The sequence below is a fragment of the Pseudopodoces humilis genome, chromosome 14, assembly GCF_049639895.1.
Source record: "Pseudopodoces humilis isolate 2021_Gansu_Grassland_sample_001 chromosome 14, ASM4963989v1, whole genome shotgun sequence".
In the NCBI taxonomy this organism is placed as follows: domain Eukaryota; kingdom Metazoa; phylum Chordata; class Aves; order Passeriformes; family Paridae; genus Pseudopodoces; species Pseudopodoces humilis.
The window spans coordinates 1132874-1160801 of NC_142213.1; the positions used below are offsets into that span (position 1 = coordinate 1132874).

The 27928-nt window shown below is 49.0% G+C and overlaps 1 protein-coding gene across 1 annotated transcript; it reads right to left on the reverse strand.

The window, feature by feature from the left end:
- Nucleotides 1–531: 531 nt before the first annotated feature.
- Nucleotides 532–27859, reverse strand: SPG7 (SPG7 matrix AAA peptidase subunit, paraplegin). The gene is made up of 17 exons (XM_005531932.3): nt 27634–27859; nt 26367–26469; nt 25791–25880; nt 21949–22199; nt 21226–21365; nt 19320–19422; nt 17713–17838; nt 17261–17423; nt 16359–16532; nt 12280–12404; nt 11027–11129; nt 9954–10064; nt 6199–6314; nt 4735–4891; nt 3996–4159; nt 3210–3287; nt 532–1605 (listed from the first exon to the last, which is right to left on the reverse strand). The coding sequence occupies exons 1-17, from the start codon at nt 27748–27750 to the stop codon at nt 1396–1398; spliced, it is 2331 nt and encodes a 776-aa protein (XP_005531989.3). The 5' UTR covers nt 27751–27859; the 3' UTR covers nt 532–1395.
- Nucleotides 27860–27928: the final 69 nt, after the last annotated feature.

A 27928-nucleotide genomic window follows, 5' to 3' on the forward strand; every position in this document is an offset into this window, starting at 1 on the left:
CAGCACCCCTGAAGCCACCAAGGACCCTGTGCTGTGCCCCCACTGCACCACTCCCACCCTCACCTCCACAGAAATTAACTCCCCTCCCTACAAAGGTTTTGTGAGTTATTAAAATAAAATCAAAGAGCACTTAAAATTTCATATGCTGCTGGAAAGGAAATTCAAAGAGTGAGACTGGGAAGAAACAAACAAGTTTGGAATTTAAACATCCAGACAGCAGCATTCAAAATGTAAAAAACTACTTGTGTCCCTGAACTCAAGGGAAATCACTCCCCAGGTACTGAGAAACCCCAGGGCACGAGCTGGGACAGGGGAGAAGACACAGTGCAGAACATCTTCATGTTCTCAGGGAAGTGGGAGGCTCCCAGCTCCAGCCTGACCCAGAACAGGAGCCTGGGACTGTGACAAAGGCCCGAGGGCTGGGAGCTGTCAGAGCACAGGCTTGGGCTGGGGTCTCTCAGGTCACAGACAGTCCTGATGGAATAACTGCAGACAATAACCCTTCCTAAAAGACGCAGCCAGCCAGGGCACTCCAGGCAGCAACAACCACTTTAATGCTTTCTCTGATGAACACCAGACAACCCTGTCTGCAGGGCCCGTTTTGCAGCAGCCAAGAGGATGAAGAAGCAGCTTTTCCTGAGGATTCCCAATAAACACACCTGCTTTTGCTGGATTTCCAAGAGCACCTCTCCAGCTCAGAACCAGCAGTTCAGAACAGTTTTCCCATGTGTGCTCAGAGTCACCCTCTGCACAGCTGGTTTCCATGTCCCCTTGCTGAGCTCTGCACAGTTTTGCCTCAACCTCTGCTTAGGAAACACTTGCTGTAAAAACTGGACATAAATTATTGACCAGGGAGAAGGAGGCCCTTGTCCTGTACCACTCCACAGCTCTAATGAGCTTCATGTGTGCCAAAATACCCCCGGAGCCTGACACATTGTACACACACAGCAGCACGTTGTGGGCAGTTTATTCCAGCCAGGGCTGCTTGTGTGTTGTGTTCAAGGGTTACACAAGAGCTGCAGCAGCCCAGCTCAGCCCCACAGGGGTGTCCCCATGCTGAGGGCACAGCCCTGCCCTCCTGCCATGGTGCAGAGCACAGCCAGAGGTGACTTACATGGGATATTCCACCCGTTAGAATACGTTCCCTGCTCCTGTGTACAAGAAACTTCCACAGCAGACCAGACTTACCCAACTCCTAATCACCCCCACCCTGCTAGGAACCAGTTCTGAAATCCTGAGGAGTTTTCCTTCCTGCAGGATAAAGCTCGAAGAGCCAATGTAGCCATCCCTTAGTTCTGGGATACCAGCAGCAGCACAGCAATTCCCTGCTCAGCATCTTTGATCCTGGAGCTGAGAAGGCAAAGGGTCTGTGTCCCATTCCACACGGGAGTGGGTTCACACTGGTCTCAGGCGTGGTTCCTCCTCCTCCTCCTGGTTTGGTGGCTGGGGAGGTGTTTCCTCCTCCCTGGTGTCCTGCTTGTCCCTCTCTGCCTGCAGCCAGCTCTGAGGAGCAATCATCTTCTTGGGCCCGTGGGGCGGGGGCCCGATCAGTGCTTCGATGTCATCGTAATTGATCACTTCCTTCTCCAGGAGGGCGTTGGACAGCTGGAAAAGAGGAAGGAGGCAAAATGAGGGATGGAATCCCCAGAGAGAGCAGAGAACTGCTTCTGTGAGCTGAAGTGTCAGCTCAGCTCAGGCCTCAGCACCTGCAGCCCCCCAGGAGCAGACCCTGGCTGTGCCACCACAGACAGGGTGACCCTGAAGCTACTGCAGCCAGGACCGAATTCCTCAGGCTCCAGCACTGTTCCCAAGAGCATGTTTGGCCAGGAATACACAGCATGACTGCAGGCAACAAAGCAAACTCTTGGGAATGATTTGGAATGTGAGCTCCATGAACAATGAGAGAAGTGTCCCTCCTGCCACTGTCACTGCACCTGTGGCCCTGCCCAAGAGCCAAAGCAGCAGCATGGAGACCTCTGGCAGACCCAGAGCCTTCCCTGCACACAGAGTGCTAACAAAGAGCTGCCTGTTCCTGCAGGCAGGGGCTGGAGGTCAGCACAAGTTCTTCTTGAGAAGAGTGGAATTCTCTGGCCCCTCTGGCAGCAGCACCACCCCTCTGGAGCAGCAGGTGGCTGTCCAGCGCGGAACTGCTCGATCCTGCTGATGAGATGTGACACGCTGGCCTGGCAACCAAAACACTGACTCTGGAGATACTTTGGCTGCACTTTAAAGTTTTTCTGTGCTGAGCCTCTAGCAAACATCTGGCTGCTGTTACATGGCAGCAGCAGGACAGAGGAGCCTGCAGAGACACCCCTGAGGATCCCTGCTCCAGAGCTGCCAGGGCACTGTCCTGGGGACAGCAGCATGTCCCAGCTCTCTCCTTAGCACACACTGGAGGCCTGACACTGCATAGCTGAAGGGGTCGTTGTTGTTGTTATTGTTTGTTTAAATGAGGATTTAAGGAAAAGAATTGCTGGATTTGCAAAATAGGCAACATTAAGTTGACTCCTGGTCATTTTGGAAGTCACAGACTGGAATTCTGAAGAGAAGTCAAGGAGATACAGAGGGTGCTGTGACCCAAGCTTGGCTCACCACTGGGCACAGAGCTCCTGGCACAGGTGGGGACGTGCCAGGGTGTGTGGCTGGATTGGGACTGTCAGGACACAAAGGAGAGGAGGCAAAGCTCTATCTCTGTACCAAGGATCCTCGGTGTATCAGTCATTAAGGAGGTGAAAACTGCCTGGAGTCACCAGAGAGCAGGAACCAGCTCCCATCAGCCAAGGTGACGGGCACCATATTCCTCCAGACACTGTCCGCCTGATGACTGGCTTGGCTTCCCAAAACCAGTCACTGTCAGCTCTGCAGAACATTGTACTGCCAAGAGGCAAGCAGAGAAATGCAGGTGAAGGACACAAATTCCAGCTTTGATAATTTCCACAGAGCACTCCTCCTCCTCTACCCTGCAAACACCAGCTGGTGTGAGGAGGCAGACTACTCACTGCTGGGAAAGGCACACACATTCCTCCCGTGCCTGCTCTGAATCCGGGGGATACACAGTAAACAGTCACTCGTTCCCAACACTCCCACTACAAGACTTTCTAGGAGAGAGACAACACTGCAACAGCTGAGCTACAGAGCACAGAAAGCAGCAAAGCCACCAGTTAAAAACACCCAAACCAACCAACAAACCCCCACACAATCCAACTCACTGTTTGCAGCTTGTCCCGGTTCTCCAGCAAGAGCTTTTCTGTGCGCCTGTAAGCCTGAGCCACCAGGATTTTGGCTTCCTTGAAGAAACAAGAAGAGGGAGTTGGGGTGTAGGTGGCAACAAACACAGTGTGTGGCTAAACAAGGAGAGCACTGAGGGATGGAATCTGCAAACTGAGCCAGGCAGAATGTGGTTCTCATCAACAGAAAGTATGGATAAACTGGTTGGAAAAAGGCCCAAGGAGTGCTAGTGATAAGGGGCAGTGAAGTCTTGCCCTAGCACAGCTCGATGGGAAATGCAATTAAGGCTGTCCAGGAGCTAAAGGTGCAGCTCAGCACAAATCCCAAGGAAGCACAGCCATGGTGCTTCTGAAACAGAGCTTTTTTTGTTTCCAGCTTTTTGACTTTTGAATTAAAGCAGTGTATTTTCTCAGCAATGAAACCAAATTTCCTGTCAGAACAGGCTGATTTGCAGTCAGTCTGACCATCATTTTGGTTAGATCTGATCTAGGAAGTGCACACATCTACACTGTGCAGCTGTGACTTGCAGACACAGAGTTCTTGCCGTCTCAGCCCTGCAGAGCACAGGCTGAACTTACAGCCAGGTGAGATTCTGCCTGTCCCTGCTGCCTCATCTCACAGCCCTGACACAGTCATGGAACAGGTAAGTGTACACTCACTGGCCAACAGCAAAATGCAAATTGTTTGGGTGTAAACCACTTGCAATTTTTCAGTGAACTGCAGAAAGCAAAGAACAACAAGAAACCCTTAGCCCAGGATGGCCTTACGTGGTCCATCATTTGCTGCAGGCCCTGGCTGAAGGGGCGCCGGCCGATGCCAGGGGCACTCTCTGGGTCTGGGAAGGAGATCTGCCCGATGCTGGGCACCATCCCATACTGCTTCACCATGGAGTAGGCGATCTTGGTCACCTTCTTCAGGTCATCCTGTGCTCCTGGGCACGAAAGACACACACACACACTGCTGGCCAGCTCTCAGCTCAGTGTAGGAAGAGCACATCCTGCACAAACACGTCCTACCAGTGGAGAGAGCACAGGACCCACTGCAGCCCATGGGGGTGAACACTCAACCCACTGAGGGACCTTCCTGCAGGTCCCAGGAGTTACAGAGTGACCCTACTGTGGCCAGCTCACCTGAGTCCTGACCTGCCACTGCCCAGAGAGCAACCTAGCCTAGAGGAAGGTGTTTCTACCCATGGCAAAGGGTGAAATGAGATGGGCTTTAAGGTCCCTTCCAACCCAAACCATTCTGTGATCCTATTTGGATTTAACTAGTTAGAAACAGCAAAGTTCTAGGTCTTCTCAAGAGCCTCAACAGTAATTGCAACTGTGGCCTTAGGCTTTGGGACAAGTCTGAGACAACACAGTGACAACCAGCCCTGAGACCTCCATGCCTACAAGTGTTAAAACACACCATGTGACATTTCTTCTTGCCAGCACAGGAAACCTCTGTCCCTTGCTCAGATCTCCTTGGACCTCCACCTGCCCATGCCAGGCTCTGGCTCCTCACCTGTGGTGACCTTGTTAAAGGTGATGGCCTCGGCCACTCTGCCCCCCAGGGCCATGCACATCCTCTCCAGCAGCTGCTCCTTGGTGAACAGGTACTGCTCCCGGGGCAGGATCTGTGCGAATCCCAGCGCCGCGTTGGTCCGAGGGGCTATGGACACCTGCAACGCAGGGCAGCTCCCTCAGCTCACAGAACTGCAGAGCTCTCCCTACAGCAGCACAGGGAGGGCAGGAAGAGATCTCTGCATCCCCAGTGAAGTTTGTCCATGGCTATGGACAGGTTGGCCTACAGAGACATGGCCAAAGATTGCAAAGATCTGTACTCATTCCTGAACTGAGAGCTCTGCCTTCACACACAAGCACACTTTCTGCCCCGGTAATTATCCTTGACAGCAAGTCACCGAAGTCCTGAAATTTAGGAGTTACTTTGGAGTGTATAGGCCACACAGAGTTCACTGATTCTGCTCCAGAATCCCTGAGACTACCTGCAGAAAGACAGGAGCCTTCAGAAAAATAACATCCATTTTCCTCAGCCATTAAACGAGAGTAATTAACACCAGTTCTGCTTATACAATGGGTCATTCAGAGTGAATGTGCCACTGGTAATGGGCCAAGGAGCTGTCACCCTTGTCATTTCACTCCCCACCTCCCCCCAGTGCCCTGGCTTTTGGAGTAGATGTGCAGGGATCACATCCCCGGGTGCCAGGGAGGCCTTTCCCTGCAGAGAAGCGCTTCGGGCAGACAACCTCCCAGTCTGGAAAACACATCTCTCCATCAGTATCAGAGCAATTCCTGCAGTGGCTTTGCCTGCTGTAACGTGCTGGGAAAGGGATCACATTTGGATATGTGCACACATGGAACAGCCTGGAAGTGCATGACTGAGCAGCAGCACCAGGGAGACTCAGTTGCTTCTAATTTTTAATTGCAAGGCTTCTCCTATAGCTGGTTAATCAGCTTTGCACCAGCACTATCATCAATGGAGCCTAATAATGGATTTCTCTAGAGCATAAATTAGGGACATGGTTTATATAATCACAGAATCATTAAGGTTGGAAATGTCCTCCAAGACCATCAAGTCCAACTTCTGACCAAATCCCACCAGCCCATTGAACCATACTGTGAAGTGCCACATCAGCTTGTTTTTGAACATTTCCAGTGGTGACTCCACCACCTCCCTGGAGAACCTGTTCCAATGCTTAACCAACCTTTCAGTGAAGCATTTATGCCTAATATCCAGCCTGAACCTCTCCTAGTTTAGTGGTGGGCTTGGCAGCGCTGAGTAGCTGGACTCGACAGCCTCAAAGGTGCTTCCCAAGGAAAATGAGTGTGTGATTCTGTGTTTTCCATGTACTTTGCTGCAGCAGTACAGCCCCAGGCTCACAGAGCTGAGCAGAACTGCACACAAGTACCAGAAAGCAATCTTGGACAGGGAAGCCCTCGGGACTCCCCTGCCTGGCAGAGGAGGTACCTTCATGACGGCCTCCGTGTGCTCCAGCAGCCACCCCACCAGCGCGTGCCCGGATTCGTGGAACGCCACCACCTTCCTCTCCTCTGGTGACAAGATCTTACATCTTTTGGCAGTGCCTGTGGGAACACACACCAGGGTTTGATAAGTTATCAACAGGTGCAACCAGTGGGGCAGAACCTGGTCCAGCCTAGTGCACAGCCTGTGGCTGAACCGTTTGTGCTGACTCTGGAGAGGGGGAGGTAGCAAAACCCCTTTAACTAAAAGTTTGGAAAAGGTGGTCCCTGGCCCTCAAGTGGAAAGCAATCCACGCCTGGGATTGCTTGAAAACCCTGGCAGAAACTTTTGCCTCTTCTCCTTACAACAGACTTAACCATTAGACAAATAATTTGACATTTGATATGATCACAAGAACCTTGTTCCCAGGGTTGGATCTGTAAAAAGGCAGCTTACTCTTGGTATTCTTTTTTATTTTTTTTATTTTTTTTTTGTGGAAAAAAATCTGAAAACAACATAAAAAGCCCCCAAACAACAAAACCCAAAATGAGTCTATCTAGAGTCTCACACTCATTTTGCTGTTTTCAGTCCCTTAGGCAGAACAAGAAAGAAGAGAGATGTTGAATCATATATACAAGGTCCCAGATGAGAAAATTGTGCATTAAGAGTGTTCAAATCAGCTGAAGTCCAGAAGCAGATACAGAAATCCTTCTCCAGAGCCTGGAAATGTCTCTGATTACACATGGAATGCTCTGTATGAGCTTATTCCCAGGCTCCTGAGAACCAGCAAATGAAGTCATAACTTACACTTAACCCTTCCTCCAGAAAAGTAATTTTCAAAAGTATCTGTTTTCCAACTCGACAGAGCAAGTCGAAAAAGGATTTAAAAAAAAACAAGAAAAAGGTGAATGGAAGTAAAATTTCTGTGTGTCAGGCACTCATTACAGCTCAGAATGTTGATGCAAAAAGGTCCCAGGATTTTCAGGCCAGCGTCCCCACACAGAGCCCAGAGCAGCAGAGGGGAGAGCAGCCAGTCAGAAGCAATACTGCACCAAACTTGCTTCATGTCTTGGAAAACTACATTCTATTAACATGAATTTTTAAACAAAGTCAAGGCTTTTATTAAACAAGGAAACAACAAAATTAGTGTGGCAGATCTTGTAAAATGACTGCTCAGGGACCCTGGAAACTGCTGTGCCCCGCCAGGCATGATGGAACAGCAGATTAATTGCAACTGCCTTGATTTTCATGGGTCAGTCCCCTACCCTGCCCTCAGCAGTGTGTGAGCATGGCCCTGTATGGCTATTTCCACTGAAAGATGTACCTATTCTCTATAAATACATGTATACATATACAAACAGACAAAACATAGAAACATGCTCTTCACAATAGCACACAGTGTGCCTACCAAGATTATTTCTTTTCTTACATAATCTCCAGGCATCCAAGTCCCCTGAAAGCCTGTAGTTGTCACATTCATGACACAAGCCAGCCAGGAAAGAACTCTGGTGTATCTCTGCTGGCCTTACACAAACCCCACCAAGAAAACAGGCTCCATCTTCTAAAGCCAAGCCCTAAAAGCCTCTGTGTGCTCAGCAGGTTTCTTCCCTCGCTCCCAGGAGACCTGACTGACTGCTTTCTGTTCCCAAACTAAAAACACAATGGGAACTACCACAGAGAGAAGTTCTTGCTCCTCCCTTACAGCAACACAAAGCTTTAAGGCTGACAGGGCCTCTGGACTTGCAGAGCTCCCTTTTGATTCTACCCCACTCTTATTAAAACCAGAAGTTCCTAATGGAAAGCACAGTAATATCTTCTTTCTTTCAAGAAAAGCTTTTATAGGAACTGAAATGCCCTCTGGATTGTGAAACCCAGAAGCATTCCTATGACATGGAAAGGGTACATTTAATACAGGGGCCTGGGGGGTTGTTTGGGGTCTTTTAGAATCTGTCTACAAAAAATAGCCAGTGCTGCTAATATGAGAGAATCTGATTAAGCAACAAAAAGACTCTGTGGCCTCCTACACACAGCAGAGCCTGAGTGGGGCCAGGCAGCTTTAACTGCCAAAGCTCATGTCCTGCAATGCCCCACCACATGGATCCCAGAGATCCCTTCTGCTGCCAGCCCCCCCAGCCTTCCTTGCTTTTTGCTTTACCTTCCCACTCTGGGGAACTAGGGCAAGGATCAGAGAGAAAAGGCAAGAGAGTCCCCACAAGTCTGGTGCTTGTGCTCCTGCAGATGGGAAAGTAGAGCACTTCTTTACAGGAGCATGTGGTGCCAGGACAAGGGGGAATGGCTTCAAACTGGAAAAGAGGAGGTTTAGCTGGAATATCAGAAAAAAAATTCCCTGTGATGGTGGGGAGGCCCTGGCGTAGGGTGCCTGGAGAAGCTGCGGCTGCCCCATCCTTGGGTCCAAGGCCAGGCTGGAAGGGGCTTGGAGCAACCTGGGATAATGGAAGGTGTCCCTGCCCATGGCAGGGATTGGAATACAGACTTTGAAGTCCCTTCCCACCCAAACCAGCTCAGGATTCTGTGATCTTTGCTGCAGATGAAAATTTCTGTGTTACAACTACAGTTGTCTCACTGTCCACTCTTGGGAGCTCCTGAGTACAGTTTGGGATTTGTGTTTTTAACCAAAGCACTGCAAGGGTTTGTTTTTTTCTGCAACAGGTGAAGCTGTGAAGCATTTTTTCAAACATTATGTTTTAAATGAGGAATTCTCTAAGCATCTTCTGATAAAGCAAACAGTCAGGACTTAATTCCAGGATCAGGGAAGTAACTGACCCAGTACAAACATCCTGTTCCACATGTTCCACTAAAGAGGCACAGAGTGCCAGTCTGTGTGCCCAGGCTCCCCCCAGGAATGGAGCCTGGAGGCAGTTCAGTGTCGGATTATGAAATCCACAGCTTGGCTCCAGGGCAGCTCAGCCCAAAACCCACCAGATTCAAATCCCTCAGGTGAAGTCAAGAGTTCTGGGAACTCTTTTCCCCTCCCTACAATAAACTGCTACAGGGAAATCTCCAGAGGTTACTCTCCTGGCAATGGCACAAGCAGCAGGGAAAGGCCACAGGATGTTCTCAGAGGGAGAACAGTGCTCTACTGTCTTGCAGTTTATTCTGCCAATTCATCAAAGCCTGGGCTTGGAGGGCAGAAAGAAAAATCTCTAATTTCTTGCTGGTGAGGATGCAGAGACTATTTGCTATTGATATTTATGTAGCAGGTGTCCAGAGCAGCAAGGAAATTTCAGAGATATTGTCACTCTTCTTTAAAAAAAACCCAGAAATAACAACCCACAACCCCCCCCAATCTTCTAAACTGAATAAAAGCCACATGGATTAGAATTTTTCTCTTTATTATTTTGTCAGTTGTCATTTTCCCTGAGCTATGGGTTCAGACTCCTGCAGATTCAGGAAGATGGAGCCATTTGGGGTATTTTTCAGAGAACTTTCTGTGACTGTCATTGAAGACCTCCAGACCAGAGCACAGTCTGGACCCATCTGTCTTTCTGGGATGTAACCCCCTCACCTGAGCAGAACAGACCCCTGAGGCACCATCAAGAAAAGCTGCTGCACTGGCACTGGGTGGATCCCTGGATCCCTGGGATCCCTGGCAGTGTCCAACTCCAGGCTGGACAGGGCTTGGAGCACCCTGGGGTCATCAAAGGTGTCCCTGCCCATGGCAGGGGTGGGACTGGATGAGCTTTAAGGTCCCTCCCAACCCAACCCAGTCCAAAATTCCATTGAATGCCTGCATCTCTTACCTGCAATGACTCTTTCCACAGCATACTCAAAGTTGGAGGTATCAATGGATTTGTGCCCTTCCCTGGCAGCGTGAAGAGCAGCTTCATTGCAGATATTTGCTATGTCAGCACCTGCAGACACAAGTTCACAAGAGTTACACTAGGTCAGCATGGGACAGAGAACTCAGAGAAGAAATGGGCACAAACAAATCTGGAGAGGGACCTAAGGAAGTCAAACAGCCTGTGCTTTTTGTTCCTTGGGAACAGAGAGCAACCCCAGTCCATGGTGTTGATGTTGGATTTGAATAATACAACTGCTTTGGCAGGGAATGCTGATACCACACAGAGCTCAGCAATCCAGGAGCAGGCTGAGGCCAAGGCTGGCTCCCAGGGACAGGGATGGTGTGGGCAGTGGGCTGGCACAGGCTGCTGTTCTGCTCAACCTCGGAGAGAAGAGAAGGAACATCTGTTCCCAGTTTGTGTGGGTGGGTGATGGTGGCAGGGGGCTGCTGAGAGCAGTCACGGAGAGGCAGCGTGCTGGGGCCTGGGAGAGGGGAAACCCAGAAAAGATATTCCAGGAACTCCAGATAAACAGGAACTCTGGAGCCCCTTGCTCAGCACTGTTTCAAGCTCCCAGGGACCCACCCTGGAAGCAGACTCCATGCAGGAGCCACACAGAGCTGTCCAATTTCTACTCTGCTCAGCAAAATAATTCCTACTTGTTCCTTCCATCGCTTTCCTGGTAACATAAATCAATTTAACAATCTCTCCTCTGAAGTGCAGCCCCTCATCCTCAACAGTTCTGAGAGGAGCATGACTGGTTCCTTCCCTTAGGAATTAGGCACCTGGGCATTGTAAAAGTGTTTTCCCTACCTCCCCACTCTGCTACTCCAACTCATTTCAGAAGATTGAAAATAGTCATGAATAACTCCTCATCGGAGCTCACCAGGGAGCTGGTCAGGTTCCCACAATTTTTTTCTCTTTACCACAGAAATGGAGAAAAAAGCCCTTTTTGCCCAAAACTCCGTTAGACCCCCCAGCACCCAGGAGCTCCAGCCTGAATGGAGCAGGAGCAGCCCAAGGACACATCATACCACTGAATCCTGGGGTCAGCTCTGCCAGGTGCTGCGAGTAGAAACTGCCGTCCTGGATCAGCTTGAGGCCCTTCAGGTGGTGCTCAAAGATCTCCTTTCTCTCCTGTAAAGAACACCCAGCACCTGAGCCCAGCCAGGGTCACAGAGGGGCCCTGCTGGCCATGGCAGGGAGCAGGGCGATGGCACTGCCGCAGAGGGGACAGCGACAGTGCCAGCAGAGGGCAGGGCTCTCCTTGCAGCGTTCCAGCAGCCCTGATAAACACCCAGCTCTCAAATTCCCAACAGATGCACGAGGCTCTCCCTGAGTCACGGCTTTCTCTCTCAGGGCCACTCTCCCCTCCTCACTCTCACTCTGATGTGTCTTAACTTCTCCCTCACCACAAAAGCTCTTGCAGGAAGGAGCTCTGACTGCCTCGACCTGCTCCTGCACAAACCACAAACTGCAAAGCCTATCCAGCAGCTCCTCAGCCTGCGCCCATTTCCCAGATGGAGGTGGGGGTGAGATGCCGCTGGCGAGCAGCCACCAGTGACTCATTCAGCTGGTCCAGGAGATCCTGACTCAAACAATGGGCTCAGTTGCCAGGGTTTTTCCCCTTCCTCCTTCAGGGCAGCTGCACAGTTCATGCTTCCGGGGCCAGATTCTATCAGGCATTTAAGGTATTTTCACTGAAAACTCTGCAGAGGACAGTGAAGCACAGATGGGAGAGGAAGAGCCTGTGCTGGCACAGCACACAGATCCTCACTGCAGCTGAGCCTATTCCCAGAACTCTGCTACAAATGTCAACACAGCAGACATGGAAGACTCTTGTAAATGGATTTAAAAAGCATTCAGAAGGAGAAAGTCACTTAACAGGCTGCCTAAAGGAAAATGAGGAGCCTTACAAGGATAGGGAGGGCAATAAACCTACAGAACAAGGCACATGACAATTTAAGCTCTCACACCAGCCAATTGCCAATTAGGTGCTTCCTGAAGAGAAGACACAAACATAGCTCTGCATGGCAAAGGGAACCTCACAGAAGAATTCACTGCCAAGGCTCTACCAGAGCAGAGACCTCCAGACCAGTGAGCTGTCACTTTAGAGGAACAGGCATTAGCACCACAAATCTCTGATTTAGAACACAGAAACAAGAACAAAGGCAAACAGACGCTCAATATCTCCATCTCCTCCAAGCTCAGCCTTGCCAGGCCAGTGAGACCAGCAGGGACTGGGACACCTCAGTCACAGGAAGGACAAGGCAGTGGTGAAACATACCTGGAGTGTTGGGAGATCAATAAAGATGTGCCTGTCCAGCCTCCCAGGTCTCATCAGAGCGTTGTCCAGGACATCGGCACGGTTGGTGGAAGCCAGCACTATGACGTGATCCGTGGTCCCCATTCCTGCCAAAAACAAGACCAGAGGAGGAGGTTTTCCCCACCTCAGACTGTACTGCAGGCACACAGTGGGCTGCAGGCAGGGGATGGAGTACACAGCTTTACACAAAGCCAGATGGTGTTCACAGCAGCCTTTGGGGCTGCTGAGGCTGTGTCCCCTGCAGCTTGGAGCAGAGTCAGGAAGGAACCTCCCAGATCACCCAGGCCAGTCCCTGCTTATCACAGATACTCTGAAATCCCCTTTTTATTTACTTAATAAGTCTCAGCTTAAGTCTTCTTTTTCTCCTTCCTATTGCCACATTTGGAAATTGCTCCAACTAGATCCCAGAACAGAATCTCTGTTTTGATGAGTTCACAGATGCCTTCTCACCCCCAGGGATAAGTCAATTCCTGAGCCTTTAGCTCCAGATTGTACAAGCAGCATTTCCTAGCAGAAACAGCCTTTTCCACAAATTTCCATGGAAAGCCCTTTCAGTTTTTATTTACTTTCAGCCTTCAGTCACAGACAGGCCCCTTTCCTCTGAGCTGCTCAGGTTAGTGCAGAAAGAACAGCTTTGCCACCCAACAAGGGCCATGTTACAACATGAGTTGCTCCTTGCCTCCTCACTCACCTCTTACAGGAACCGTGCAAGGCCCTGCACAGACCAGCCCTGCAGAACCCACACCAGACACAAAACACAACCCAAGAGCTTTGCACACATTATCAGCACAGAATTTGGCCAAGCCAGTCAGAGCAGGTTCTTTAAGGTGAAGGGAGCATTGGGATTTGCAGGCTGCCCGAGAGCAGCCCCAATGGAGGTTATCAAAGACAGAGGATTTCCTGGGGAGGGGAAGGCAGGGCACTGGCAGCTGCAGGAGGGCAAAGAGGGGCAGACTCTGTGCTGCCTGGGTGGGGAGCCAGAGCTCCCGTTGAATCACTGCCTCACAAAGTTATTTGTTGCATTCCTCCAGGTGCCTGCAGGCCTCTGGGCATGAGTCACCTGCTTCCAGCACACTCCCCAGCCCTGGCACACAGCAGCCTTCCCAGGGAAAGGACACTTCAGTCCCATGTGCTTCCCTCTGCCAAGTCCCACGCTGTGGAGAGGCAGCTCTGTGCACGTAAGCTGGGCCAGTTACAGCTCTCAGCTCCAGCAGAAGAGCTGCCAAATGTGTCAGCGTGCAAGAGCTCAGCACAGATGAAGGTTCCAGGTGAGGCAGAGGACTGGCTGTGCCAGTCTGTGCTGCAGCAGACCTGGTGCTCCCTCTCTGCAGGCTCCTGCCTAAATAAGCTGCCGGAGAGGATGAAGCTGAGCATCCTTCAGGCATGTATCACACTGCACTCTGGAGTGGGATAAACAAGCAGAGACTGGCAGGCACTCCAGGAATGGTAGGATTAGATGGCACAGTGCATTATCTGACTTGCAGCTGGGAAGACTCTCCTAAAATAGGTCTGACTATTAGAGCAAATAAAAAACCAGAAGCACTGAGAGCATCCTCCTCACATCAGCTTCTGCCCCATTTGCTTAATGCAACACCACCTGGCATGTCACAGGCAAAGATCAGCCAAAGGAACAGGCTACAAAAACAACACCATATCACATCAATGAAAGAGAGACAGCTCTGAAAATGTAGCCTGAAGAAAAGGGTTCCTGCAAGGGTCACAAATGAACCACTCCAGAAAGGAAAGCGAAAAAGGGTCTACTCAAGCTGCAAGTGCCCTGCTTCTCCCACTGAGCAACACACTGCTTGGTGGACATCTCATCTGCAGGGTTACACTGTGTCTGTCACCCTCCAGCCATTTGTCCAAAAGCCTTTGGACATCTCCTGGGAGCAGTGGCACTGAAATGAGGCCCCTTCCTGAAGGCAGCCTCGAGACTGCACATGGCACAGCTCAGGACTTGTCTGAGGGCTCCAGGTGAAGAGCTGCTACCAAAAGCCATCCTGCACTTCCATTCACAAACACCCAGCTCAGCCCAGGACTGTCAAAGCTCCTCTCAAAGCATCCAGAACAGAGAGATTTGGGTCACATTCCTCTTCCGCTTGTCTGCGGTTTCAGAGGGAAGATTCACTATTCAAAGCAGGCACCTGCTCCGACAGAGCCGGGGTTTGTGCGTCACTCACTCCACTCTCACAAACAGCTTTTGTAGAGAGGCTCCCTCCGGCGCCTCCCCTTCTCCCACCACATCCTGGTGCTTCCCAAACTCAGAGCAAAGGAAGAGCCCTCTGATTTCCCCAAAATGTTCACACCAATGTGACTGAGCCCCAGCCTGCACTCACCCCATGTAGCTCATGGTACCCTCATCCCCCTGCAGCCTGCACAGCTCTGATCCTCCTTTCCTCCCTCTCCCTTCCCTCCAAGGAATCTCATTCAATCCCAGAAATCCAACAATCAGTGATGACTCACTGATCTGCTTTTGTGCACGACTTTTATTTCTCCAATTAATACCCAGCTTGGGTGCATGGTGCTGTCTTGCCTTCAGCCCTCAATTTAAGCTCAACCAGAGCTCTCAACCTTCCATCTCAAAGCTTCCTTACAAACACTCACCACTCCTGGGGCAGAACTGTTCCCCTCCTAAACAGGTTTTTCACCATCAACCTGGGAACTGTTTTGGTGTGCTGCACGTGGCACATCAGTGTTGTTTTAGGTGACACACTCTGTTAGGTAACTCCAGTGACAAGTGCCAGGATCCCTGCTGATCCCATGTTCCCAGCACCAGGCTGACAGCCGTGCCAGCTGTCTCCTGTTTGACACTGTCAACTCCTTGGACTGTTTTTTTTTAGTGTGTGTTTGATGAAGCACTGAGCAAAATGAAGGACTCTGTATTCACGAGACATGAGTAAAGAATGAGATAATATAGATTTAAAAATAAACCAGGCAGCACACTGCAAACAAGGGACTATAAAGTGCACACAGAGGATAATATTTACCTTCTAAACTCACTTTCCAGTTGAGCTGAACCCTCATTTCTGTATTGAGACTCACCAGGGAAACACTCTGGAAACCACACCTAATTTTTACAGACTGATGGAAATCAGACATTTTCATTTTTAGGATAGAGATGTGGAATGTACTGACTACATATTCCTGAACAGACACGCAGGCTTCCATTTAATTCAGAGGCCAGCTCACCCTACAACTGTTGGGAGAAAAGGACCCACCCAAGCCAGGACTGCTGGGCTGTGTTACCACTGGCCTTTCCCGTCAAGATCTTCCACTTCACTGGAAACACTCAGTACTGAGCCAGCAGCTAGAACCCAGGTCTGGGGATGCTTTTGGTGAACAATGGCTTTTAATTTTTCATATGAAGAGTGTGATGAGACAACATGACAGTCAAGCTATGACTCACAGTTACAGTGAAGGGAAAAAGTGAAACAAACACTCCCTGATGGGCAGGTAGTTGGTTATTCCTGACCCTGCAATAGTAAGGTTTAGCAACAGAAATATTTCAAGTGGGGTCAGTGCTGCAGGCTTGGACAGAGCCAGGACTAAGGACTGCCAAAGGATCATTCTTCATGAGAAAGTGTCTGAGCAAAGGGCCAATTCCAGGTGCACAACAGCCAGAAACCAAACACAAGTGTGGCCTCAAACCAGGACTTGTTTGCAAAGCTTATCTCAATCATCTCAGAAATCCTGTGGTCAGACAGACAACACAAACATAAGGGAATGGACAGGAGAATTGATACATTACATCACTTCTGTCCCTTTAGGACAGCTGGACTCCAAACTGAGAGGCTTTAAACTACTACCAGTCTCAGACTGGATACAGCAAGTATCCAACAACATGTAATGGCCAGCTGGACTGAAACTCCAAGGGTTTAAAGTTTACTAGATTTAGGGACTAGTGATGGGGTACATGGGCTCAGACTGCTTCAGACTTCAGCAAGAGAACATTGGAGAGGCCAGGCAAGTTCAAGCAGGACAAAGATGAACAGACCAATAGCTGGACCTCAGAGGAGGTAAGGGCAGGGAGAAACACTGACCATCCATTTCCACCAGCAGCTGGTTTAAGGTCTGCTCCTCCTCAGCATTGGCAAAGCCAGACACGTTGGTGGAGCGCTTCTTGCCCACGGCGTCGATCTCGTCGATGTAGACGATGCAGGGAGCGCGAGCTTGCGCTTCCCGGAACAGGCTCCGGACACGAGCGGCTCCCAGACCTGCAGGGAAAGGGAAAAAACAGTGAACTGGTAGCTAAAACTGTTAGCAAAGCTGGAGAGCAGCATTACTGGCCCTCAATGAGACACCTGACACCAGACAAACCCTCTGAATGTGACAATCCCTCTGTCAACACTCTGGGGACAAAGAAACAGCCCCAGAACTTGTGTTTAGCCCTTAGGCTCAGTGTGTCCTAGAGCTGGGTTTAAATGGGCTCCTAAACCTGCAGGGACTCCTACAGCTGCTGAGAGAGGAGCTTTGCTCCCAGCTCCCAACACGGCCTCCTGTTCCTCCCACAGTTCAGAGCAGAAATATTCAACATTTTCCTGCATATTGACCCTTGTCAGGTCTCAAGAGATCTGTGAGGAAGGAAGAAAAGGAGAAGGATGGAAATCCCAAGGCACAGAGAGGCCCTACTTTCCCCATCTGCATTTCCATACAAGGAAGGAAGCCTCAGTCAAGGGCTTTAATAATAGGTACAGGGAAGCCAGAGAGGATGCCTGCAGGTGAAGGACCACAGCTGCACTCTGTCAGAAAGCAGCAACCAGAAATGCACTTCAGATACTACATAATTAAGGAACTGCATCACTGAAAACTTTTTATACCTTCAGGCTAAGTATCCAACTCATCTTCCCCATGCCAAGCCCTGTCCTTTGCAGGAAGCCCAGCCAGACCCCTCCGACTCTACAACAGACAAAGAGAGCTCCCCCTGCTCCTCGGAGCACCTCACCTCCAATCACCTCCACGAACTCGGAGCCTGCCATGGCCAAAAATGGCACCTGGGCCTCTGTAGCCACAGCCTTGGCCAGCAGAGTCTTCCCACAGCCTGGTGGGCCCAGCAGCAAGGCACCCTTGGGCACTTTGGCCCCAAGCTGGAGGTAGCGATCGGGATTCTGCAAGGACAACACAGCTTGGTCAGAGGAACAGCTCCCACCAAGCCCCTGAACCACAGTGGGGCTTCCCAGAACTTCCTGAGAATGTTTTGAGCATGGGCAACTCTGAGCTGCCAATGGGAGCAGGTCCATCTGCATTCCCACTGTGGAACTGGACATACACAGCTTGTTTCAACAGAGGCTGCCCAGAACCACGAAGGATGAAGAGCAAAGCACCCCCCCATCCCAGGTCACCACTCTATCCCAGAAGGCAGGCAGCAAACATTTGTTTTGTTCTACTTTTACATACCTTTAAATAGTCCACAAATTCCTTGACTTCCATTTTCGCCTCATGCATTCCCGCTACATCCTTGAAGCCAATTCCTTTTCCGGATTTCCCATCCACAATGGTGAAACGAGCCATCTTCAGCTGGTTCTGTGGAAGGCAGCACAAGGACCAAACAACTTTGGACAAGACAACAGTCTGGACAGGCTTTTTGCTACATTTTGGGAGGCAGCCCAGCCCAGGGAGACAGCCCAGCTGTCCCTATCCAACACCACAAAGTCCCCATCAAAACACTGGTGTTTCACAGATTTTTGTTCTGGAAAAAGTTCCCAAATGGATGGGTGACTCAAACTTTATTTATCCACATGTTGGGAAGAGACAGAATAAACTTGCAGTAATAGTCCCTACACAGTCCAGTTCAAACTCCATGTAGATCAGGCAGGGATAATTATTAAAAATATGCAGATGTCCAAAACCTGATTTGGGATCTCCTCCCTGATTTCTAAATGCTCTGAGCCTTAATACACATGGGACAGTCATAGTTCCAAGGAACATGTGTTGATGGCAAGTAAGTGTCAGTGGTAAATAACTGCCAATACTTATGAAAGCACAGACACTTTGCAGTCTTTGATGCTGCTGCCTGTTTCTGCTGGAAACACCCCAGGCCAAAACTACAGGTTCTCAAACTGAACAGCCACCATGTTTCCATCTCCTGATGCATGTGAAGCCACAACGAGAGTCAAAACAAGAATTCAGTTAAACATCCCACTCATAACTGCTCAGTATGTTCTACTCAAAGCAGCTACTCGGGAGCTTTTTTCTTTCAGAAGAAAGTTTATGATTTCTGAGCCCTCAGAAACATCCAAAGGAAGAGTTAAACTCAGGGCCTGGCTGTCCCCACTTAAGCAAGGACACAATCTAGTCCTCAAGGCCTCATTACTCAACACTTCTTTAATATATTCTTTTTCTCTGAGCAGCTGCATCCTTTTGTTCAAAGAGAATCTCAAAGCCAAAAGAGAACTGCGGAGGAGACTGAGTGGGAAATCCAACAAGGGACTGAATTCACCGTGTTTTCATCCCCAATCCCTGCGGTCAGGGACAGAGCACCCCAGGCTGATTCCTATGGTTTCATCAGCTGATGCAGGCCAGGGTGGGAGAGAGGAGGAGGTTTGCCTGGTGTTGCAAGCGAGGCATGCGGCAGGAGCAGAACAGGCCAACACATAATGAACTCCAGAATCTGAACATATTTTATAAATTGAGAACTCATTTTGCAGAAAGCAGCAATTCCTACTTCTGGCTGTATGGGAGGCATGTTGGCAGGGCCCAGTGAAAAACACCATCTGCAGCTGCAGCTCATTAGCAAGCTTTGAAAACAGCAAACTGGACTGAAATTCCCTGAGCTCAGCCCTTCCTGCCATTGGGAAGGGAAGGGACCTCGGCTAAGGCCAGTTAAGGTACCAGCCAGGGAAATGATCAGCACAGGATGCAAGATGTGGCAAGACTGGAGAGTCCTTGGCACCAGTTCATCCTCATCCTGCACTGACTTTGCTGGGAAAAGGGGAGGAGGTAACCCAGCAGAGGCCAAGACTCCCCACAGGCTGCAAAACATGCTCAAAACCCAGGCTACTCACAAAGGCGTTGAAGCCTCCAGCCCTGCTTGCCACCCTGAAGAGACGGAAGATGCTCCACAGCATGGACACGGCCACCAGTGTCACTATCAGGGAAAGGACATCACTGAAAGGACAAAAACAAGTACAAACTGAAGCATTCTCCCATAACCTGGTCAGTATTACCCAACATGGCTACTTTTATAGGACATTTAGGCTACAGTGCAAACAAGCAGACGTGATTAACAAAATGGAACTTTCACAGGTTTTTATATAGATATATAAAACCACAAACCCCAACCATTACATAACCTAAGAAGTTAAGCAGAGGACGCTGGCAAACATTGCCTACAGCTGTGGAAGAAATTCGACCTCACCATCCACTTCAGAGGCATTTCTGCTTCTAAAACAAGCAGGACCTCCAGGCACTCAGATCACACCCGGAGCAGAATCCACTGGGGCTGGCAGTGCATCCAAAGGGAACTCACTGCAGAGGACAGTGTCTGGTAACAACAACAGGGATTCCAACTCTCCTAATCCTGGCAGAAATCCCAATGTGGGTCTCCAATTAAGAGATTGCTGGATCCTCCTTAGTCAAATCTCTCAGGAGTCCTTTATACCAGAAAAAAGTGCTTCAGCACCAACACTGTCAGTTTTCTGGATCCTTTGGAACACCCACTGCATTAGATGGGAGATGGGGAGCTGAGATGACACTCCAGGTCTAACACAGTTACAGGACAAACATGCTGAGGACAAATACCCTGTGAGCTCTAAACAAAGGATGCTCCCAGGAACAGGAAAAATGATCCTATGCCAGATGACAGGCTGAGATCAGAGGGCCCCTGTTCTGCACCACATGCCTAAGGAACCATCAGGCCTCGCCACACTTTTGTGCTTATCTTTACACCAGGAATGTGTGTTCCACCTCTCACAGAGGGATGATTTACTGAAGCAAGGGACCAGCAGGAGCTCTATACCCAGCTGCATTTGTTTCTGTTCAGTGAGAGATGCAAAGGCAACACTGAAACCTGAAAGTCACCTTCAGTTTGTCTGCTCTGCAAACAGGATTAATTCTGAAACATCCCAAGCGCCCACAGCATGGAGCGAGCCGAGCCCGAGCTGCAAAGGCTCTGCACCTCACAGGCTCAAACTCCAGACGGAGACCAAATCCTCCAGGCATTCATCAGGTCTTCTGACAGACTTAGCACCCCATCACAGCTCTTAAAAAATTGTTTAAAATCTCTTTTGAAGAGCAGGGAAAACAGCTTGTGTTGGGGGCTGATTGTCTGTTCAGTCCTCTCTTCTTGTTACATATGAGTCTGAAAAAATCTGAATTTGAACTGAAGGTCTCATACTGCATGATTAGTTAAAAAAGCTTATTTCTGTATATTCAGCTATAGATGAAAAACATCCAACTGTTGATGAGAGGACGAAATCCAGCCCAGGTATCCATTCATACACAAGCTTTACATTTTTACAAGGTGTCTGGGAGGAGCAATTACACACACTGGCCATCTCCAGTGGGAAAATGGAAGCATTATAACGAGGAAGGAAGGCTTAGTGCATCCCCAGCCTTCTCCACAGCCCAGGCTGTAACATCACTTGTTGCCAAGATTTCTATCACACTCTGCACATGGATAGTTGATTATGATGACAAAAAGTGCTTAGCTGAGCAAGAACTCAGTGACCCTGACCTGAAACATTTCGGCCTGTTGCAATTACAGAATCCTTAGGACCCCCACTTTTCAAACATTAATGTACATCTAAAGCACCTTATTTTTCAGAAACATTCATTCAATGCTCCAAATCCACGCCCCAAGAACTTTTCTCTTCTGTATTTAGGTAACATTTAGCTGAGAGTTACTTTTTTCCAAGCAAAGGATGCTGTCACCAATAAAAGAGCAACATTAAGGACAAATTTATATCATACTTTCCATAAAAGCCAGGGTGTTTGTAGGAAATAGGGATTCTCTCTTTCTCATCAATATTCAGCTCATCCTCCACAGCTCTGAGCTTCTCTTCGAATTTGTCGATGTTTGCCACACGCATGGTGTACAGCAGGGTCACGTTCTGGGGACAGGCAAGCCAGAGCAGCATGGAAATGTTATTTATTATATATCAATATCTGCCAGGAGCAGACGGGCACAGCATGGACAAGTCAGGTAAAAATCAGCCTCATGCTACACCCTTTGATCCTGCATCAGTGAACTGGGGAGCAGATGACTGATACTAGGCCTCCCAGTGAATTTAGGAACCCTCTGGTCTTAGGGAAAAAAAGCTGATGGAGTTTGACAGAACACTCATGACTGAAATCCAAAGAGGAGAAAACTCTTAAAACAAAATCCAGCCATAAGAGTTTACAATCTCCTGGACATCGACATCTTCTCCAACAGTAGACTGAGCTGATAGAAGAAAACTGAGTTTCTCCAGCTTTTTAGACATAATTTTTTTTTTTTTCCCCAGGACATTATTAATTATTTTTACAATTCAAACTGGAAGTCTCAGTTTCCAGTTGCTTGAGGCCCCCTGAACTTCAAACACAAGAAATAAAAGAACTAAAGCAAATTTACCAGCTGGAGCTTTGCTGACCATTAATTCAGTCACCTTCAGCAGCATTAGCTAAGCTCATTCCCAGCTGTAGGGAGTCACTTACAACTTGTCCATGTGGAGTTCCACCCGGGTGCAGGTAAATCTCCACAATGTCACTCTCAGGCACCACCTCGATCCTCTGCACTTCCCCCTTGGCCAGCATCTCATTGACAAAGTAGTTCCAGGAGATGTTGGTGCCTTCCCTGTTATCACTGATCATGAAGCGAAGCATCAGCACGACGAAGGTGAGGACCAGCAGCACCCGCAAACGTTCCAGGTGCATCTGGTTTTCCTTTCTCCTGCGTTTCTCTTCCTCTTTAGGAAAAGAAAAAAAAAAAGAAAGAAAATATATCAGAGGAAAAAGGATTAGTGTGTAATTGTGGAGTTTTCTAACCCAAAGAAAGGATAATTAAATGACAAAGATTAACACAATGGTATTTCTGGGGAGTTTTTGTTTGGTTTCCCCTGAAGGACTGGGCTTCCCATGGTCCTAGTGCACCAAATCCACCAAAATCCCACCAAGTATCATTCTAGGCTAAAATGAGACACTGTCTTGCCTGGCCCCATATGGACAGAGGTCAGAAAAAGTCACAGGACTCTTGTTGCTAAAAATCAAACTGCAGAATGACTATAACCCACTTTATACAACATGGTTCCACAGCGGAAAATATTAGGAGTAATCCCGGTGTCCCTGGTAAATCCCACAGCACATTATTGTTTCCAGGTGAGCTCTGATCTCTTGGCACCTGCACCACAACTCCAGCAATGCTTCCACTACCTCAGTAAATACCTGCATTTGCAGAGAATGGGAGATAACACAGAACACAAATACACTGCAAATCCAACTGTCTTAACCAAATTCCCTGGATTTTCTCCCATACAATTCACCTCATGTTTCAGAGGGTTTGATAACTTGCCCACATTAAGGATCTGTATCCAAGAGGGATTCCTATGTTGGATGTGCTTTCCCACACTTTTATTGTACTACAGCCACACTGAAGCAATGACACATGGAAAAGGGATGTTTTACTTCAACTATTTGCCATCAAATATTTTTCTAGTCTCATAACACATTTTTTTTTGCACTGCACAGGCAAATTTACAATTCTGTGGGCTGTAAAGGACTGTCACAGCACAGTTCAATGTCAGCTGCTGGCCAGTGTTTAAGTTGTTCAAATGACAACAAATATCTCCTCTTTCCAGTCACATGTGAGTGTTTCCAATATATAATTTAGCACTTGCTCTTGATATACAATTTAACAGCAACAGCAACATGGCACACATAAATACCCTTCTACACCCAGAAATAAATTAATTCTGTGCCACTGGGCTCTAATGCACCAGTGCTGCAGCCATTTGATTTATTTGCAAATTCATAAAAAATGTCCTGACACCAGCATTTATCACCGGTCACCAATTAGGCCCTACGCACGCTGCAACAAAACCCAGGGACAAACATATGACCCAGGCAGCTGCTAAAAAAAGTCCTCTGTCCTTCAGAGGCACAGCCTCATTTTTCACTGCTTCCCAGCTCTGCTCCATGCTGAACAGGAAAGGCTTGTTCCTAAATAGAAACAATGCAGCTTGGCAGAGAAGTCATCATTTCAAAGAGCTGTGACAAGCTCAGGCTCCGCGTCCAGCCCGTCCGCTTTGTTCTCTGCTGCCGTCCCCTCAGCAAGTGTTATCTGCTGCATCCAGCTTTGTTAGGACTCAGGAATTCATCCCAAGGCTGCAGGATGACATCCACTACAGTCTTGTTAGGCAAAATTAAAATACACTATAGAAGACTTAGTCTGCACAACATCCTGGAAAGCTGAGCAGGTTCTAAATAAAAAAGATTTTATAGAGAAAATAAACTACTTAAGGAAAGTGAATCCTGACAGGTAAAGTCCATCTATGGCTGTGCAAGTTCCTTGGAGGTGTCAGAGTCCACTCCTGCTAGAGCATTTTCCTCTCTTTCATTTCAGACCAAGTGGAGGCCCATAACCTGCTCTAAACACACACAATCAGGGGTGTGATCACAAAAACATCACCTGGGGAAAGCTGCCCGTTAGACATCCTGACACAACTTCTCCCACTTCCAGGAATTAGATTTTTCTAGGACCTTTAACCCGCAGCTGAGTAATTTCAGGAGAGAGCCCCATTTCTAGAAAGCTGCAAGGCAGCACCAAGCCTGTCTCTAGTCTGCGTTTAATCAGCGACAAAACCGATCTATTTCTCATCTGTGGTAAAGCATGACTGTACAGCACAACATCCAACTGCACCATGAGCCACCCCACAGCACTCAGGAAACGAGTCCCAGGGACTGGATGTGACACTTGCAAGCAGCAGCTGTGGGAATACTCCAGCTTTTGAGTCTCCACCAGCCTCCACCAAGCAATGATTTGCCATTAACCCCAAATGTGAACTCTCTGATTAAAATCTTTGCAAGGGCTGCGGTGACAGTTTGAAGAGTTCTTTGTAATAATTACAGCAGAGACAAGTGTTCCCCTGGAGACTCGGGGCAGCGTTCCCCCTCGCAAAGCCAGGCTGTCCATTAATCACAGGAGGAGAGGCCACGGAACACGGCGTGTTGCTGGTTACTGATGTGAACAGCTACAGCACTTCCAGGTGTTGTGCTCGGTCATGCCCTGGCCTCGCACAGCACGTGCCCCAGCTCCACACTTCCTTCCCGAGGACTCTGATACCTGCACTCACATCCCACTGACCATCCCAAATCATCAAGGAAAAGCCATTGCTCTGGCCCTAAGGACGCTGCAGTGACACCAGCCAGGCTGTCAGCAGCAGATGACCTCTGACTTCAAAAGCAAAAAGTCCAAGAAGATTAAATTATTAAGCACAACAAAGCAAAAGCCAAGTGCTCACACCATTTGATGATACCCAGGTAAAAGTTTAGAAAATAAATTATAAAATTAAATTACAGTCTGTAATGACATTAAGTGCCTCTCGACTTGCAGTACAAAGCTCTGGAGGCATGGCAGGGGGTTGGATGATTTTATGGTCCCTTCTAACCCAAGCCACTCCGTGATTGAGAGGTTTTTAGGGAGATAAAACACATTTTCAAAAAATTCATTATGTGCCTGGGGCTTAGGAGAGTAAGACATGGGAAAAAAACAGTATCAAAAAAGACTGACTAACTTAAAAAAGAAAAAAACAAGAAAAATTAGTAACACAGCTGAGAGATCTTTAAGGAATTTATTTGAGTTCTGTGATTCACTAAAGTAGGGACACATCCACATTAAAGGCATAAAGATATATATAAGAAATATAGAAAATATAAGAAATATAAGAAAATAAAAGCAAATCCAACTTAAATAACTGGGTTCAGTTAATACAAGCTTATTAAGTCAAAATGCTCTGCAATAAAACCTCTCAACCAAAACCCAGGTAATATTACTGTCCCCCTTCAAAAAGGGGCAATGCCAAGGAAAACAGCAATGAAGAGATTTGCATAGGAAGCAAAGTGGCCTAGAAAGAGAATCACTTTAATGAACTTTCATCCCCTAATTAGATATTAGGGGAAAATGCTTCCCTGTGAGGGTGGGCAGGCCCTGGCACAGGTGCCCAGAGCAGCTGTGGCTGCCCCTGGATCCCTGGCAGTGTCCAAGGCCAGGCTGGACAGGGCTTGGAGCAGCCTGGGCCAGTGGAAGGTGTCCCTGCCCATGGCTGGGGCTGGAATGGATGAGCTTTAAGGTCCTTCCAACCCAAGCCACTCCAGGTTTTCTATGATCTGTCTTGTATCTTCCAGTCCATCATCTAAACCAAAACACTCCTTCAAACTTGCTGTTAGCCCCAGGCTTGTACAGGGGGAAGTTACAAGTACAGGGAAGCAGGAAGGTGGATCTTCCTCCCTGTGTGCCCCTCCCTGTGTTTTGGTAAAGCCCAGAATTTTTGGCACACACGTACCATCCTCCTCCTGCGGTGATTTCTTCTTGAATCCTCCATTCTTCTGGCCACTCCTCCGAGAGCTGGTTGTAGCAAACCAGGAGGTGCTACCTGCAGGCAAGCAGAGGTCAGAGATTGTTTTGATGGCAGAGATTATTTTGAAGGGAAATAATTTGGAGAAATTTCTTTAGTACTGAAACATGGATACAATTCCCAAGTCACAGCCATCACTAACACTGGTGTGGGCAGTTAGCAACAGCCTCACACCTGGGATTGGAAATGCTCATTAAAGGAAATATAGGTAATGGAATTAAATCAGGTTTCTCAGGAATGCTAGGGGATACTCCAATAAAAGCCAAAAAAGGCTACAAACATGAAGTCTAATTACTCCAGTACTTCATTAATCCCCTGAGCTGCTGATGGGAAGGTGCCACTGTTGATTCCTGTCACCAAACACAAATCTGGATCCCTGCAAACACCCCCACCTCCAGGAACAGAACACCTCTGCTGCACTTTCAGGAATGCAGAAGGAAGATGAAGAAAGGTCAATTCTCTTATGAAATGGGACCTTTTCCCTCCCTGCTCCTCGGGACTCACCCAGGAGATTCCAAAGTCTGACTGGATCCCGGATTATGTGCTGTTTTGTCAGGGCTCCACCGAGACCTTGACATGGTAGGGAAAGTGTTGGTGCCAAGAGGCTCTGAGGAAGAAGAGAAAGAAAAACAAGACAATGATTGGAAAAGTGCTGTGGCTGCTCAAGCTTTGTGTGCCCTCCTGAGACTCAGATTCCTGAACAGGGAAATGCTGTGGGTGAGTGTCAGGACAGGAGCTGGGAGCCCTAGATGGGATTCCTGGTGGGGCACTTCCCACGTGACTCTGGAAATGCTTATAACCCAGAGCAAAGAAAGCACAAGGATAAGTAGACAACCCACACTCAAAACACTTAATATTTCATCTTTTTCCTCCCTGTGTCTGTTTTGTTTTTTTTTTCTAAAGGCATTGTGATTCCCTGTCTCCCCTCCACTGCACAGGCTCCAATTTCTAAACCAGCCAAGGACACTGACCAGGCTGAAACCCCTCATTCATTTTTCCTGGTTCTCCTCTTTTTTCCAGCTTGTGATGGTCTAAGATGGCAACCTCAGGATTGATGCTCTCTAGAACAGAACAGCTTACATTTAAACTAATCCCAGAAAAACTTGGCATGAAACAATGTCCCTCCCTCTACCTCCTACTTACACCACAGAAAAAGTCCTAAATCCAGAGGAGGCCACAAAGTTGATGAGAGGGATAGAGCACCTCTTGTACAAGAAAAGGCTGGGAGAATTGGGATTGTTCAGACTGGACAAAAGAAGCTTTGGGGTGACCTAACTGTGACCTTTTGAGTGCCTAAAGGGGCTCAGAAGAGGAGAGGGATATGAGCAAGGAATGGAGTGACAGGACAAGGGGGAATGGCTTCCCAGTGCCAGAGGGCAGGGAAGGATGGGATACTGGGAAGGAATTCCTCCTTGTGAGGGTGGAGAGGCCCTGGCACAGGTGCCCAGAGAAGCTGTGGCTGCCCCTGGATCCCTGGAAGTGCCCAAGGCCAGGCTGGACATTGAGGCTTGGAGCAGCCTGGGATAGTGGAAGGTCTCCTGCCCATGACAGGAGATTAGAGTAAGATGAACTTTAAGGTCCCTTCCCACCCAAATAATTCCATTATTTCCACAGTGTTTCCCATGTCATTGCCCAACAGCGCTGACACAACGGACCTTCGGGACGGAACAACCACAGGTCTCTCCCGAGCCCCCCGAACGTCCCTATCCCCCGTTCTTCTCCTCTCCCGGTGCCCACAGTGCTCGGTGAGCCCCCGCCACCGCCCCGTTACCTGAAGGCCACGAACCCCGCCGAGGGCACAGCCGCGGGGCCGGGCCCAGGCGGCGGCGGGCGGCCGCCAGAAGGCGCAGCGGCCGCGGAGAAGCCCCATCCGCAGCAGCAGCGCCATGTTCGCCGGTCCCCGGAGGCCTCAAGAGGCCGCGCCGGCGGGACGGGCCCAGCCCGAGCCGCGGCGGCCCCGCCGTTACCAGAACCGCGGCCTCAGCGCAGCCGGAAGTGCCCCGTGAGGGCCGGGCGGCCATCTTGGAAGCGGGGGCACGCGCCGCGCTGCCAGGCCTCAAGATGGC